Raw genomic sequence first — 17,513 nt, forward strand, 5'->3', positions numbered from 1 at the left:
GGAAATTAAATTCTCCTCTCCAGCCATCCTCCTTTCTGTGCTTTCTTACCAGCTTTAGCTTTTATCTTTCGGTTTCTGTGTGCGGGATATTTCTGTCCTTTTTTGTTTGCTCTTCCTTCATCACCATTGTTACAAAGAGCAAACGTTATTTTGTTGTTTGAAAATGCAAGATGAAAAATCATACTTCTGAGTTTTTTCATGTCCAACATTAACTCTGTTCAGAGTGAAGGCTTTGCAGGAGAGGGTGAGTCCTGGGGGAAATCGTAGTTTGGTTTGGGTTAGAAAATCATCCAGTTCCAACCTCCTGTCCTGAGGGTCAGGATGCCCAGCCCAGGTCCTGTACTTGTGGTTTCTGCTTTTTGAGCTTAGAAATGTCATGTCCTGACCCTTTACCGTGTTGTTTGTTCATGGTTCCTTGATTTTTCCTAACCACATTAAGGCCTTTTGCTTTATTAATGCCTAGAGAGACCTCACGTAATCAAGTGGTTTGTTATTTCGTGCGTAAATTTCAGTTCTTTTATTAATGAAAATCTGAAGGATTGCAGTATGAAAACATTAATACAAAACAACTGCTTTTCATGGCTTGTAAATGTGAATTTCTGTCTCAGTATGAGACAGGTAATCATTTCTTCACGTATGAGGTTAATCCCTTAAGTGTTCTGCTCTTTGCTTTTTTGTGTTTAGCTGCAGTTGTTGTGCAGCCTCCGCCACACCTGGCGCGTACGGCTGCTGCTGGAACTGAACTGCTGGTAAGAAAAAGCAACTCAAGTGCCTGCAAGAAACTTTATGCGCACCAAAATTCGGCTACAACGTTGTTGCCTGATGTGTGTGTGTATGTGCCTGTCAATGTGGTGGAAGCAGTGTGAATTTCGGGAGTGGGACAGGCTCCGGCGGGCGCAGAGAGCTGTAGGGTTCAGCTGGGAAGCTGATTCCGTGCAGGATGAATGAATTCTGTCTTGCAGTAGGGTCAGTGAAGTAGTTTTTGTCTTTGGAACCAGCTTTCTGTGGTTGGGAAAGGGATGCGATAGTCTCCTTGAATCCTGTGTTCAGTTCTGGGCCCCTCACCATAAGAAGGATGTTGAGGCTCTGGAGCGAGTCCAGAGAAGAGCAACGAAGCTGGTGAGGGGGCTGGAGAACAGGCCTTATGAGGAATGGCTGAGAGAGCTGGGGGTGTTTAGCCTGGAGAAGAGGAGGCTGAGGGGAGACCTCATTGCTCTCTACAACTACCTGAAAGGAGGTTGTGGAGAGGAGGGAGCTGGGCTCTTCTCCCAAGTGACAGGGGACAGGACAAGGGGGAATGGCCTCAAGCTCCACCAGGGGAGGTTCAGGCTGAACATTAGGAAAAACTTTTTCACAGAAGGGGTCATTGGGCAGTGGCAGAGGCTGCCCAGGGAGGGGGTTGAGTCACATTCCCTGGAGGGGTTTGGAATGGTTGGACTTGATGATCCGGTGGGTCTCTTCCAATCTGGTGATTCTATGATTCTGTGATGATGTTGTGTTTGAAAAGGCAGCTCTGGTAGGAACTGTCGTCCTACTGGACACTGAGAAACACAATAAAAGGGAGCTTGGAGGTAGGGACTGAAGCAGGAACGGAGGTCTGGGAATACGGAGAATGCAATGATGTTATTGTAGAGGAGTGTTACAATCATTGTGAAAACTCTGTGCCAGCTCTTTCTTCTCTGACAGCTCTCATCGTGTGCCTCTCCATCGTGATCTTCAAAGCAAATTCAAAGTATAGCTCTGTTTTCTCAACCCAGTTCATCAGGAGCCGCATGGCAGCTGTTCACGTATGGAACTTTTTGTTCTTCCAGGTCCTGCGTTGCTGCTCACCAGTGACAACATCAAACAGCGGCTCGGCTCTGCTGCACTGGACAGGTACCCACCCTCATTATTGGTTATGAAAAAATGCCAAATGATACTCTGCAAATAGGCAGCATTGGGGAACAGAATCCTGTGTTCTGACATACGTTGTGCTTTCCCATCAAGGTGTTTGAGACAACAACGTTTCAGGAGTATCTGGTTCAAAGCAGAGCGTGCTTTTTACGTAGTTACTTTCTTGCTTGTGCAGTTGGAAAAGGTGAATTGGTCCAAGTGGGTATTGTGTGCGCATCCTTAGGGATGCCAGTACCTGAGGGGGCTCCAGGAAAGCTGAGGAGGGACTTTTTACGAAGGCCTGGAGTGGTAGGATGAGGGGGGATGGTTTTAAATTGGAGAGAGAAATGTTTAGACTAGACATTAGGAGGAAACTCTTCGCAATGAGGGTGGGGAGGCCCTGGGCCAGGTTGCCAAGAGCAGTGGTGGCTGCCCCATCCCTGGAGGGGTTCAAGACCAAGTTGGATGGGGCTTGGAGCAACTGGATCTGGTGGGAGGTGTCCCTGCCCGTGGCAGGGGTGGGACTGGATGGGCTTCACGGTCCCTTCCAACTCAAACTATTCTATGGCTTGGAAGATGAGCATCTTGGTCTGGACAAGCGAGAGATGCTTTCAGATATTGTGCTTGACATGTAAGCTTTCTCTCTGCTCTGTCAGGAGCTGTGATGTAAACCAGTTTGAATGTGGTTTTCTGCTTTTCTGTCCCCAGTATCCATGAGTATCGACTGACCAGCTGGCTGGGTCAGCAGGAGGATATTCACCGCATTGTGCTCTACCAGGCAGACAGCACCCTTACTCCTTGGACCCAACGCTGCATTCGCCAAGCTGATTGCATCTTAATCGTCGGACTGGGAGATCAGGAACCTACTGTTGGAGAGGTGTGGAGATGACTCCTTCCCATATTTGCAGTGTTAATAGTCCAGGTCAAAGAAGGTTTATTCGTGCACGTGAATTTAATGCCCACTGAAGCATAAATAATGAAATATTCCTGTGATGTGTGTGTTCTAAATAGAAAAAGAATGGAATGAGAATCCTCTGAAATGGGAAGTTGGGTATAAAAGTATTTCCAGGTAGGATCTTTTCCTCTAAAAAGTAATTTTGCCCAACAGTGAATCAAAATCCAAGTTGCTTTGAAGCAATACAGCTGTTGTGTTTCTGTCCAGAATTTCTTTGTGGGATCTCCAGATAAAGAGTTAAAATCTCTTCTGTCTGGATGAAATTCATGATATGTGCCTTGGAAAAGCTAGGTATAAAGCATATCACATGAATAATTTAATGTATTTTATTACAGCTCATAAGCTTTATTTTTTTCTCCTTTTTAATCTGTTTTTATATTTGATATTTTATTACCAAAGTTTGACCAGCATGTAAATTCTGCAGGACATTTAAAAACGAGGTTACAAGTGGGTTTATTTAGGATTGTGAAATGCTAAATATGACCTCCAAAGAGCCAGGGACTTTTACCATTTGCAGCATTCTCGTGTGTTGCTTTGTGTTGGTTCCTCATGGCCGTGTGTGGGAGGCAGGAAGCAGAGTGAAGGCAAATCTCCATCAGCTGCCTGAAACAGTAAAAACATGAAAAGAAGGAATGTAAGGAGGAAAAAATGATCTGCTTGGAAGTAAAAGAACAAAACATGCAGGACATTTGTAGGCTTAAGGCTGACTTGGGAAGGAATCTTGTTCTGCATGAGCAACGTGTGTCTGCACTGTGCATTTCATGGTCTGTGGTTTAGGTAAAAAAAATTTATTTTTAAGTAGTCAGGTTTGAATTCTTGCCTGACTTTAGAGTTCTAGGTGCCACGTAAGCCCCCAGCTAACAGTGTTGTTGTTTAAATCAGTATTGTCTGAGGATTCTCAGTGTGCAGAGTTGTCTGCAGATTCGGATAGGAATAGGGGTCACATGAATGCATGTGTGTATATGTTTTTATATGTATTTCACAATGCAGTAGAGGTGGGTGCTGGTCTTTTCTCCTGAGTAATAAGTGATAGGATGAGAGGAAGCAGCCTCATGTTGCACCAGGGGAGGTTTAGATTGGATATTCAGGAAAATTTCCGTACCAAAATAGTGGTGAAGCCCTGGCAGAGTCTGCCCAGGTCAGTGGGGGAGTCTCCATCCCTGGAGGGGTTCAAAAAACTTGAAGAGGTGGCACTTCAGGGCATGGTTTAGCAGGCACAGTGGACTGAGCAGGTTTAGCAGGCTGAGGGTTGGACTGGATGAGCTTAGAGATCTTTTCCAACCTCAGTGATTCTACGATTTTATGATTCTATGTGCTGTAGCTGGAGAAGATGCTGGAAAACACTGCAGTCCGAGCCCAGAAGCAGCTTGTCCTTCTCCATAAGGAGGATGGGCCTCTCCCTTCCCGCACTGTGGAATGGCTGAACATGCGGAGCTGGTGTTCTGCTCATCTGCATCTCCACTGTCCACGCAGAGTCTTCTCCAAAAGAAGCCTGCCCAAGCTGGTAAGAGATCCCTGCTTTGGTGGCTGAGCCTTTTGCTGTAGTGCTGTACCTGTAATCCATGTGTCAAAGGGAATCTGGTATGATGTTATTGCGTGATATCCTGATGCGTGACAGACTGTTACACAGAGAATATTCTCTTTAAGTCCATTTGACATCAATTCACTAAAGGAAACATAGAGATGCGGGGTTCGTGTCTTCCTCATGGATGCACAGTTGACTTGGCTGAGTAAATACTCTTTCAGGGTCATACGGGTAGGTGGGTACATGCAGTAGAGTCCTTTCCATTAGGAGGATCCCCATGATTGAGAAAACCATGCTAAAGGTAAAGCAGAGGCAGACTTGGGCTGCTTCCCAGTCACTTCAAATCCCTGTCAAGAAAGAGAAATAGTTCCAAAGAGAATACTGTGCTATGATGAAATTCTCCCAGCTACTACAAAAGTGTGAGATGCGTGTGATCCCTGGAACAGTTTGGCTGATTCGTTAACCCTATCTTTGTTAGAAGAACAGCTCTCTACTTTTTAAGAGGATGATGTTGGCTGGTAGTGTAGACTCTACCTGGCCTTTGGAATGACCACCTTCTGCCTCTCTCCTCCAGATAGAGATGTACGAACGCGTATTCCAGAAACCACCAGACCGTCACTCCGACTTTTCTCGCCTGGCTCGTGTTCTGACTGGGAACGCCATTGCGCTGGTCCTTGGCGGGGGAGGAGCAAGGTAGGTGGGTTATCGTGGGCACACTGCTGCCTGGCCACCAGGTCCTGGGCACCACTGCCTCCACTCTGTTGGAATAGCAGGCGTTCTGCAAACCCAGCACTGCTCTGTAAGCAGCAGCTGGGGGAGATGCCAAGAAGTTGCTTTTGTTACACAAACCTAACCTTCTGTGTGTATTTGTACTTGGTTTTCTGCAGAAGAAACGTGAGTGTGACCTCTTGAGATGTCTCCTGAGTTGGGCTTAATACCAGGAGATGACCAGGACACTCAAGAGGACTCTTTCTTCTATTGACCTGTACTATGGAGTTTTTCCCCCTTTGGATTCTTATATTAGAAAATGGCTCACCACATTTCAAAGCCCCCCAAAGCTCTTCAAAGTCGTAGCAGCAGTTATGTCCTCCAATGGGCAAATGTTCTCTTCCTCATAATTGCCCAAAACCCCAGGTACCTGTAGACTTCTGACAGCCTTACTGTGCAGAAAGAGAGCGTTTTTGCAGCCACAAGGACAAGGCGTTTGCTGAACACACCAGTCGAATTCCAGCTGAATTCCTGGTGAGCTTTGGAAATAAATGATCACTGATGTTTTTCTTCGGAGTCCCTTTTTACATTGAGAGTTTTATGTTGAAACAGATAGAAATTGGTAGCCCTGTGTCTCAAGAGAGTGCTGTCTTTTGTTGTCCCAGTCACCATGTTCTTGAAGGCCTTCTTTAAAACAGCCGTTTTGATATACTCAAAAAGTAATACTTAATTTGCACATCGCCTGTCTAATTAAATCCTTGGAAATATCACATTTTTGTCTCTGGGGCAGCGCGTGCTTTGGGCAGAGGATTTGCTCCGGTAAAGGTTAGAGCTCCTTTGTGACAGCTTGTTCTGATTAGTCACTTGATGCTGAGGCAGCCACTGCTTCGGCTGTTTCTTTGAGTGTCTGCAAAGCTGCCTTTATCCTGCTTGTTTTCACCGTCTCCTCACCTGAGATAATTTCAGTGTTTCATTTCTGAGATAAGCACTGTCCTGTGGAGACACAAAGTAAAGCAGAGGAGGGGAGCTTCTACTTAATCTGGGTATCTCAGGAGGCTTTTAATGGCTGATGCAAAGCACTCCTATTTTTATTTTTTTTGTTACAAACTATCTAGTATCTCTGTCTCTGTAAAGCCTGTGTTGTGCTAAAATATGTGCACCTCTATATTTCTGGCAGTACATTTTGCTCATTCCCTCCTTTCTTCCTTCTGTAAACACTGCTGTAATTTTTGCCAAACTATTTATTTTTTTTGTTCTACCACTTAAATTGCAAGCTCCCACCTGCTGGTTTTCCAGAACAGAGGTAAGAAAGAGCAGGATTCTTGAGCCCGTTTGTTGGTCCTGTCTTGTCCTTCTCCACAAACCTGAGCTGCTGCGCTGGTGCTGTGTTGTCTCTAGGATTTCTGGCTGCCACCACCCATTCAGCACTGTGACCATATCCCATCAGCTGTTTATTTGCTCATTTCTGCATCACAGAATCATAAAATAGTTTGGGTTGGAAGGGACTTTAAAGATCATCCAGTCCCAACCCCTCTGCCTGGCCTTGAACACCTCCAGGGTTGGGGCAGCCACCACTTCCCTGGGCAACCTGGGCCAAGGCCTCACCACTCTCATTGTGAAGAAATTCCTCCTTATGTCCAGTCTAAATCTGCCCCTCTCCAGTTTATACCCGTCGCCCCCTAGTGCTGTCACCACAAGCCTTTGTAAACAGTCCCTCCCCGGCTTTCTTGTAGCCCCTTCAGGTACTAGAAGGTCACTTGAAGGTCTCCTCGGAGCCTTCTCTTCTCCAGGCTGAACAACCCCAACTCTCTCAGCCTGTCCTCGTATGGGAGGTGCTCCAGCCCTCGAATCATCTTTGTAGCCTCCTCTGGACCCCTTCCAACAGATCCAACTTGTTCTTATCTTGAGGATTCCAGAACTGGACCCAATACTCCAGGTGAGGTCTCACAAGAGAGGAACAGAAGGGCAGAATCCCCTCCCTTGCCCTGCTGGCCGCGCTTCTTTTAATGTGGCGCAGGACATGGTTGGCCTTCTGGGCTGTGAGTGCATGTTGGTGGCTCATGTCAAGCTTCTCATCAATCAGCAATGCAGTCTGGAGGACTTTAGGAGGATTGAGTGGCAGAATAGATAAATAGGTTTATTTCTTCTTTCTCTAAAACTGTTTATGTGATGGTCTGAAACTCTGGGGAGTTCCGGCTGGCATGTGGATGGTGTCAGCGTTGTGCTTCCAGTGAAAGGGACTGGTATCCTGCTTCTGTAATTGAATTGTGTTCTAAATTGTGGTCAGGTGAAAGATTTAAAAAACACTTTTCAAAGTCAGAATATATCTAAGACTGCGGGGAATGCATGAGGTTACTGTGAATCCTGTACAGATCTGCCTTTGGAAGTTTTGCAGGTGAAAGTAAGTTCTTAACTCCTTATCTCTACTTTAAGGGATTATCCTTAAAGTTATCCTGTGATCAAAGTCCATTCCAGCTGAAACATCTTGATGCACAGGCTCGTGGTGGTTGGCACAGCCTTTGGATCATGCACTCCACAAAGTGACCTCCTGCCTTGTTCTGGAGGGTTGAATCGTGCTGATCACAAAACCAGAGAGCTCATGGTTACCCGGGGCCGGCTGGGGCTGTTTCTGCAGAAGGTGGGGAGTTCTCTGGCACTGGTAACAGCAATTATTTAGTTGTTATTTTGGGAATGGTTCTCTGTGACAGTCGGTTTGGGAGGTTTTACCAGAGCAGCTTCCTAGTAATTAACTTCAAGGTTTGTTATGACAAAAGGTGCAAGGAACTAAAGGTTTTCTTTCGCTGTGAGGATAAAAATAAAACAAATCAAAGTGATGATACAGTTCTAAAATTACAGTGTTTTGGTTTTGTTAAGTGCTCACTTAATTTCAGTGGAAAGCATTGTGGGGTTTGAGGAAAGGAAAGGGCATTTGTGTTTAGAAAAGTAATACATTTGAATCGGAGTTGCAAGAATAATGAAACATCAAACCCTGCGACAAAGGGAGAAATCCTCCCATAAATCGTTCTCACAACCTTTTGCCATCACACGTACAGCCCACCCTTCCTCTGGGGCTCTGCAGTTGTCTTAGTGAAGCTGCTTGAAAAGCAATGTTTATGGGGAGTAAATAATTAATACAGAAATACCGGGAAATCCCTGGGGCTTTGGGAAAAAAAAATGATTGTGCTGTTTAGAAGAGGGAATTAAACAAAATTGCAATGACAGGCGTTGTTGTTCTTGATAACGACATAATCCTAGGAGGGAATTTGGTCCTATGTGCCTGTTCCACGTAGGAATAATGGGAAAATACAAAGCGTTGGTCCTGTTCTGGTTTGGTTATTTCGATGGAAGCTGTATGTGCAGTAACACCCGTGATGCAGACACACGCTGCGCTTGTTGAGAAGGAAAGAGCTATTGTTAAAAGAAGTTACTTGCCTGTTTTGGATGTGCTCTCTGAAATTAGCCACGAGAACCAGCTGCACGTTCACACCAGGGTTGAATGCGTGTGGTGCCAGAACCTTTAGCTGCTGGGACGCGTGGAGCCTGCCCATCCTGCCCTGGGGATGGGGCTCTGTGCTCTGTGCCTTCCCCTTCTCTCTGCCTTTTCCTTCAGGCAGAGCCTTCAGGCCATCCTCGAGGGGCTGCTGTTGAAGGGTATTTGTAGATGTTCTGTTTGTAGATACTCTGTCAGGGCATTTTTGCTTCTCTCCTTTTCCTGTTTAGTTTTCTCTTCTAACTCATTATTTCACCTCCACTTGTGATATGTCAAGTATTTTTTTCCACAGTGCTGTCTTGCTGACTCTGAGGATTTGACTCAGACTCATGCCTTTCTTTTCTGGGCAGCTGGCCTGTTCCATCAACTTGTTCTTTCTGCCTTTTCTTCTTTGTTTTCCACTCTGATCCTCTGCAAAGGGAGGATGAAAGCAGCAATACAGGAGACACAAATGATGCTTTTCTTGCGATGGAGGTATTTCTGTCTGAACCCCCTCGTTGCCTTGTCTGTCTCCGCTCCCGGTGTCTGTGCCATGTGCAGTGCTCACACGCTGTGCTTTTAGAGAAGGCCAGAGGTGCAGGTATGCTTATGTGAGGAGTCAGAAGTGATTAATGAAGAGATGAGTATGGTTTGGGTTTTGTTTTGGTTTTCTGCCTAGTTTTATTTTAACTTGGAGAGAAGCCTTAAGTGTCTGAACTCCTTGTGGTCTCATCCTGGGTGAGGGCAGGCTGATTCCTAATTCCTTTTCCCACGATAACGGAGGGCAGGAGTTGTTTGGTGGCTACCAAAACACCAACTTTGTTGTTTAGTTGCTTGATGCTTCCTCATTAATTGGATTTTGCTATCTTAACTCTGAGAAACTTTGACTTCTTCATCACCTGGTGCCAGCCTTCAGTATTTGGCGTGAGGATCCACTGCAGGCAGCAGAAATTCTGGGTCCACCTCCTGTAAAATTCTTGTCAGCTTTTCCTGCAAGAAGCTGTGACCTCAGTTTCTTTCACTCGCTTGAATTGGTTAAGGAAAAGTTGACAAGCTGCCAAAATTAATGAACATGCAAATACTCGGCAGCATAACACGGTAACGCAACAGTTGGACTTACTGGGGCAATGTGCGGCAAGGAAGGGTTGTTAGAAATAAAACCACTTCTTTTTGGGGGCTGTCATTAGCTCAGCTGAAAAACAAGGTCAGACAGCAGCACCGGAAGGTCTGGTTTCCCACGCTGCTGCTGTGGAGAAGAGCACCGGGAGCTGTAACTGTGCACGTTCCCCAGCGACTGAGATCCCTTCTGGACTGTATTCTTTTGCTCCATGGTCCGCAAATGCAGAGAGAAGCACATCTGTTCACTGAAAACAGGAGACTGCGCAGAAAATTAAGCTTAATGAGCCTTCCAGGGTGTAAAAAAAAATGAAAGCTCTATGGTCAGGACTGAGGTTTGCACCCCGTGGGGTGGGACAGGCTGGCTGGTGGAGCAGTGGGGGAGCTGACATCTCACATCCCAGCCTACAATGTGGGGTGGAACATCCGAGGAATAAAAAGCTGGAATTTGAGGTGGAACCGGTGTCTCAGTGATGAAGTGCTATCCTCAGGATGGATGCTTTGCTCCCAGGATGCAGACAATGCATTTTCTGTGCTGTAGCTTCCTTTCCTGTGGTGCAGGTGATCACGGCATGATGGTTATGGAACCCTGAACCTCCTGGGGAGACTGCATGAAGTTTTATGGTGCAGGTGCCTCAGCTGCAGTTCTAGCAGTTAAGGAAGATTGGTTTTCATTCCTCATTTAAGCTGGGTACCTAACAATATGAGGCTTTTTACTCCTGTGGCTGGAGGAACTGTGTGTGTACTGCAGAGCTGCAGTACTTGAAATGGAGGTGGTGGGCTTGTAAGACAAGTTGCTGTGCCTCAAATACATAGTAACTAGAACCATGAAGAGAGTTGCTTTTATAGATGGTTGAACTTGACCACAAGCGCTCCGGTGTTACGCTGCTGTTGCAGGAATGTGTGCAGGAAAAGGGAAGGGATTTGGTGCTTGAATTCAGCAGCTACCTCCAGCGACGTGCACTGGCATAAAGAACACAGAGCAGGGCTTTTCTTGGTGGGATCCTAAACACACCTCATACAGAGGTTACAGAAGGAAAATCCCATGGGAGTTTCTGGGAATCTTGATGTTCCTCACATGGAACACCCTAAATGTTTTCCAGCTCCTTTGCTGGGTTCAGAACTTTACATGGACTGAGGCCAATGAGGGGCACCCAGGCTCCGAGGGGCAGGGATCCATGGAGCCCAGTGGTATTGGTGTTACCATTCCCTTGTGCTGGAGAGTAACAGTACCGCTCATCTTGAGAATCGTATCTTCTTCACACTTCTAGTCCTATCTAGATCATATATAATCTGTTTACTGTTTTTCTTTTCCCATGTGGCTGTGTCTCTGTAGGTCTATTAGTCTCTGTTTTCCCTTTCTGAAGCATACAAGCCCTGCCATTCCCCAGTTTCTTTGCACCCTTTTCATTCCACTCTCCTTCCCGGATGTTTTCTTCCTAAGATCTCATCTCAATCTTCCCTCTTTCAGCAGAAAATCGTTCCCCCTCATTTTATAAATAGATTATTGATGGCAAAGTTTAAGGTTGCTCTCAGTGCTTTATAATGGGGTACAGGTATCCCCTCCATTTGTTCTCTCCATCTCACAGTGCTTAAAATTCACAGCAAACAGAGGGCTGGCAGCTTGAAAAATAGGCAAAAATTAGATTCTAATTCTCTGAAGTAATCAAAAAACATAGCCTGATGAAACACTTGTTCTGAAGCAAATCATGAAGCAAAATTCTTGCTAAAACTGTTGTTCTTCATTCTGACCTTGGCTAGGATAGATCTGAAAGAGCAGCAGCCGCCTCTCTGAGGTGCTCGTGGTGCCATGAGTCACTGCTGCTATTGTGGGTTAAATCACTGAAGCACGGAAAAGGGCAGTCGGGATTTCACTTCGCTGCTGTTCAGCTCCTGATGTCTCATGGGCTTGAGCACATGGCTTAAACGCTTACAACTTGTGTGCTCCTTGAGTAAAATGAGGCGTTTGCAACCTCAGCTTTGGCATCTGTGCAGGTCACGTTATAAGTTGCTCTGAAGCACTTAGAAGAGAAGTATAAACCATTGTCAGTAGGCGTTGCTTGGGGTTTTAGGAGGGTATCGTTATCTCTAAATATATATGGCTTTCTGATGTCTGGAGAATTTACTTGAAACCCAACATCCACCCCAACTGTTATGATGAAATTAACTCTTTACTCCAGGGTGCAGTGGCTGAAGGGTAACCATGCTGCTGGTATCCCTGTTTGTGCTGTTGGGGTGCAATGCCAAGATGTGGTCAACATTTTTGCAGGAGCTGCTGAGATTTGAGAGCATCCTTGCTCGTTCTGGGCAGCAAAGAGCCCACTTGAGCAAACCCTGAAGTCGCCAGCTCATTCTGGGCAGCACCAGCTGTGATGCCGTCTCACACAGCGATGCTTGAGGAGAGGGGCTCTGGTGGGAGCCAGCAGGATCCTGAGTAGCTGCCTCTGAGCCTGAGGCTGTAGGATGTGCCAGGTCCTCCCCAGCTGCAGGATGTGTGTCTGGTTCCCTGGTACGGAGGAAATCTTGCTGGCTGGATGTGGTGATGTGTGGTCTTGTAGAGCTCGTGTGGGTCCAGTACTATCCTCAGACAGGTAGGCAGCCTTAAGGATGTGGAGAATGGTGGTCAGCGGTGCTGGGCTCTGCTTCGGTTTGGCCAAGATCCCTGTATCCAGTCCTGTACAGAGCCAGTCCGGCACGAACTGAGTCCTTCTGCGCTCAGTTCACACCATTTCCTAATGCAAGATAAGAGTGAGGATTTTGTGCAATTCCTATTTTTTTCTTTTTCTCTCCCTTGAAACAATCAGGTAGCATCCATGAAATTGGTGTTTGGCCCCATCCCTGGAGTTCATGGCCAGGTTGGATGGAGCTTTGAGCACCCTGATCCAGTGGGAGGTGTCCCTGCCCATGGCAGGGGTGGAACTGGATGGACTATGAGGTCCCTTCCAACTCAAACCATTCTGTGTTTCTGTGATTTCCAATCACTTGCTCAAGGTACTGAGATCGCATGTGAGGACTCTGCTTTCTTCTTCCATAGCAAGACAGGTCTTGAAGAATAACCACCTCTAAAAGGATCCCATTTGTCTTCCTGATACTGCTGTGAAGGGTGCCAGGAAATGGAACTGAAGCGTGAAAGAAACTTGAAAAACGCTTCTTCTCTTCTTTTAAATGGAAGAATGAAGCTTACAGGCTGCATCTGCAGTCCGTCAGTGGCCAGTAACGGCTGACAAAGCAAGATTGCTGCAGCGTGGAAGTATCAATATCATACAAAAGAGGCTGAATCTGCTTTGTGTCATGGAAAAAAAGACCCTGAATACTTGAAATATCCTTCCTCAGGTTCCGTTTCTTCAAAGTAATCCCTTTGTATGCCAGGCCAAATTTATCTTTGGACATTTGGAAGGGCAGGAAGGTGGCAGCCCCGAGGTTAATCCTCCTGACCTTTGCATTTGTCAGCCTGTGGTGTTCACCCTCCTCATGTACTGTTCGCTGGCTGCGGTGGTGGGTGCATTTCAGAGGAAGGGAAGCTATTTGGAGACCTGCAGTATGTTTTTGTGTGCAGATAAATATTGGTATATCACAGCGGAATTGTAATTTTTCTTTATGATATCTCTTTCTGAAGCTCAGATTGATGTAAGGGGGCTTCAGAGCTTATAATTATACATACAGGTGTTTGAAGAAGTGGCCTCTACCCTGGGTGTTTGTGCTTATCATGTGCAGAGCATCTGTTGCCACGTGTGGATAAACCAGTCCGAAATCTGAATTCTGGTACCAGCCACGCAATCAGGCTCCTGGATTCCATCTGTCTTTCAAAAAGCAGGTTTGATTTCAGGGCAATATCCAGGAGCTAAAATAACAAAGAAGAGTCTAAACTCTCTATTCTTAGAGATAAAATTACACCTTTGACTTGGTGTTTTACTTTCAGTGCTGTTTTGATGATAAGGGCTGTGGGCTCTGCCTTGGAAAAGAAGATGGTAACTTATGTTTGGATACCTAATTGAGTCTGATCCAGGTCAGCTCTGGAGTGTACTGTTTGAGCAAACAAAGCCCAAGTCCTAAAAATAAATCAGTGAGTTCTGAGCGTTTGCTTTTGTTGAGCAAACCTCCTGAGACACCGCTGTGAACTCATGCTGAGGACTTCAGAGTTTCTGTTTGCAAATGGTTGGCAATAGACTGCGGCGTAATTGCTCCTAGGAGGCTCGGCTTCGATTTCTTCAGGGACGGACCATCTTGTGTATTGCCCGAGAGCTCAGCCGTATTAATCGTGTTTACGCATCTGTTCAAAGTTCTGCCTCAAAGTGCAGTTACACACAGAATCACAGAATCACTAGGTTGGAAAAGACTTCCAGAATCAGCATGTCCAACCATTCCTATCAATCGTCTTAAACACGGACAGAGCTGCTGGCAGCAGAGCTGAATGCTAATTGCCCAGTGAGTTGTGTGGTTGTTGGGTCATCACACACACATAAAAGCTGTGTTCACACGGCTTGGCCCCCACGTCATGCTTAACGGTCTCATTTGTCTTTCTCCCATCTGTAGCACCTAGGTAATTGCTCATTTGCTCCCATTTGCCATGGAGATGGAATATTTTAATGGTTTCTATTAAATCCTCAGAGCAGTGGGAATTTGGGAGCCATCTACTTCAAAGTTATGGCTTAAACCACTTGCAATTAATTTTTTTTTTTTTTTTTTTTTTTTGTAATTTGGACTGTCCTATCTTGGTTTCCAGTCTTCAACCCCCGGGCTTATTTGTTCTTAGCAGTGCTTGATATACAGATGAAATTAAGCAAGGAGATCGTGGAGTTGAAGTTTAACTCTTGTTACTGGTTTTGCACCTCTGTATTGGCTGAAAAAGACACAATACAGAGCTGCAGGTTTCAGGGAATGCTTTCCTTGTAGCAGGCAGAATGCTCTGTTGACAAGTCCACATCCTTTCAGGAAGGTGCTCTTGCCCTGCTGTGATTTTTAGGAATCTGTGGAACCTTATCTGGGCGCTGAGCTTTCCTGATAGGAAAGCGGAGATTGGAGAAGCTGTGACTAAAATCACAGTTAAATTCTTGTGCAGCACTTTGTCTTGCTTCTGCGGCTTCCAGACTTTGTGCCTAAAAAGGGCTCTTCTTACAAATAACTCTTGAAGGGTGGGGGAGGAGGGAGGATATATTTGTTCTCCAAAGAAATGATCCTTCTTTGCAGATAAAGGAACTGTTCCTTGGTTCAGAGAAACAGACAAGACTTTGTTCGGTTTTCCCAAGCAGGGAGTGACGGAGGGGTGCAGTTTGCTTTATTAATACTTGTATTTTGGCTTTATTTGGGGTTTTTTGCCCCCTCCAATGGCTCACTGGTGTACCCCTGAGGGGCATGGTTTACTCTTTGATAGGAATGGTTGGACTCGATGATCCGGTGGGTCTCTTCCAACCTGGTGATTCTATGATTCTAAATCTGGCATTGGGTAGACCAGACAGCCCTCTGGAAAGGCTTGGACAATTTTGCTTCTATTCCTTCTGCGTCAGGCACAAACCTCTGTTTAGAGCTTGTTCTAAAGACGGTAGATCAAGCAGAAACAAGATCGATGCTGAAAAGACATTGTATTTGGGCTTGTTGCAGCAAGGTAGTTTCACTGGGCTGTGATAAAGAGGAGTTGCTTTTTCTGCTGAGCATGCCTGCCCAGCCCTGGGTGCGCAGGGGGAACGTGCAAGCGTGGCAGGGCTGAAGGGAAAACGGCTCGTAGCTCCTGCATAAGGAGATGGGGGAATCAGAGGGCAAAGCTGAGTGGGAGGATGAGACAAGGCTGCTCCTAATGGAAGGGAAGAGAGGTAGGATTCGCATCTCTGGATCGATACACGTGTCACTGGGGACAGTTAAAAATGGGCAGTGGAAGGGAGAAAGCTTCCTTCGGGGCAGCTGCTGGGAAACATCCTGTTGGGGTGAGAACCCAGTAATGTGGGATTGTTCCCCCTTTAGCTTAGAAATGGGACTTAATTCATTGATTAATTAATGTTGTCCTGATGATAAGCTTCCTTGAAAGTGCACAAGCAGTACAGCTGGAGCAGAGGGCTCTTTTCTATTCTGCTGTTCAGCTGAAACCTTAATTCAGGTTATTATTCTGGCAATTTTATGATGCTGGGAAGTTAGAAAAGATGAGGAGAGCTGGGAAATTACGTTATTGGAAAGATAGGAGTGGCTGGAAAGCTGCTCAGCAGAAAGGACCTGCGGGTGCTGGTCAGCAGCAGCTGAACATGATTCTGGAGTGTCCCAGGGGGCAACAGCATCCTGGCTTGGATCAGCCATGGTGTGGCCAGCAGGAGGAGGGAAGGGATTGTCCCCTGGTGAGGCTGCACCTTGGATCCTGGGTTCAGTTCCGGGCCCCTCGGTGCAAGAAAGATGTTGAGGGGCTGGAGCACGTCTGGAGAAGGGAACAGAGCTGGGGACGGGTCTGGAGCACAGAGGTTGTGGGAGTGGCTGAGGGCCCTGGGCTGGTTAGTCTGGAGGAGGTGAGACCTCATCGCGCTCTGCAGCTCCTTGAAAGGAGGTTGTGGTGAGGTGGATGCTGGTCTCTTCTCCCAAATAACAAGCGATAGGATGAGAGGAAATGCCTCAAGTTGCAGCAGTGGAGGTTTAGATTGGATATTAGGGAAAAATTCTTTACCAAAAGGATTGTCAAGCACTGGCAGAGGCTGCCCAGGGCAGTGGTGGAGTTCCTGGAGAGATTTAACAGCCGTGTGGATGTGGTTCTTTGGGACACAGTTTAGTGGTGGAGTTAGCAGTGTGAGGCTAATAGTTGGAATTGATGATCTTGAAGGTCTTTTCCAACCTAAATGATTCAATGATTCTCAGTGCACTGAGATTTGAACATGATGTTTGTTGGTATTGTAGCTGCACAAGACTGAAGGTGCCAAATTGGATTTGCAACTTCTTGAAGACTTGCTTGATTTCTAATTTGATGCCTGTGCCTCTCAACATCAGGATCAGCACTGAAACACGTATCAAAAAATGCTGTTGCTTATATAATGAAGAAACTTCTCTTTATCTCACGTTTCCAGAAACCACACTGTATTGCTCTTCATTTAAATAACATCTAATTTCCTCCCTGCCCCAGTACAGTGAGCACCTCAGGCTCTGAGAAGTACCCAGCACACAAGGTGTTGTCTGGATAACAGTTCTCAGTGGGTGTAGCTGTATCTGTTAGTCTGAGACCTGCTGGTTCAGTAACCAGCCCCAGTTTTGGGACTGGTCTGAGAAGCTCAGGTGAGCCTCTGTGCTGTACCTGGCAGTGTTCTGGGACATGCTGTCCATTCCTATGGGCTGGAAGCTCAGTCACCTTCCATTTGTTTCCAGTGCTTTCAAAGCAGCATTCAGGAAATGGTTGCCTGGTGAAGCACTTTTGCACGTCTCTGGAATCATAGAATGGTTTGGGTTGGAAGGGACCTTAAAGATCCCTCAATTCCACCCCCCTGCCATGGGCACAGACACCTCCCACTGGATCCGGTTGCCCCAGGGATGGGGCAGCCACGGCTCCTCTGGGCAACCTGGGCCAGGGCCTCCCCACCTCACAGGAAAACATTTCTCCCTAAGATCTCATCTCAATCTCTCCCATTTCAGCTGAAAGCCGTCTCCCCTTGTCCCATCCCTGCACTCCCTGATCAAGAGCCCCTCCCCAGCTTCCCTGGAGCCCTTTTCAGTACTGGAAGCTGCTCTAAGGTCTCCCTGGAGCCTTCTCTTCTCCAGGCTGAACAACCCCAACTCTCTCAGGCTCGTACAGGAGGTGCTCCAGCCCTCAGATCATCTCCGTGGCCTCCTCTGGACTCGCTCCAACAGCTCCATGTCCTTCCTGTGCTTCCACAACTGAGGGGCTCCAGGTGATAAAATAAATAACT

General features: G+C 46.5%; 1 protein-coding gene across 1 annotated transcript in view; it reads left to right on the plus strand.

Annotated features, from left to right (window-relative positions):
• The window catches only part of PNPLA7 (patatin like phospholipase domain containing 7), a 133,980-nt gene that overhangs the window by 76,887 nt on the left and 39,580 nt on the right, over positions 1–17,513 (plus strand). Inside the window, exons 22-25 of the mRNA XM_069873000.1 lie at positions 1,812–1,875; positions 2,581–2,749; positions 4,149–4,331; positions 4,927–5,045. Coding sequence (XP_069729101.1) covers positions 1,812–1,875; positions 2,581–2,749; positions 4,149–4,331; positions 4,927–5,045 — 535 coding nt within the window. The remainder of the gene's footprint in view (positions 1–1,811; positions 1,876–2,580; positions 2,750–4,148; positions 4,332–4,926; positions 5,046–17,513) is intronic.

The sequence above is a fragment of the Phaenicophaeus curvirostris genome, chromosome 20 (genome assembly GCF_032191515.1).
Source record: "Phaenicophaeus curvirostris isolate KB17595 chromosome 20, BPBGC_Pcur_1.0, whole genome shotgun sequence".
Taxonomy (NCBI): domain Eukaryota; kingdom Metazoa; phylum Chordata; class Aves; order Cuculiformes; family Cuculidae; genus Phaenicophaeus; species Phaenicophaeus curvirostris.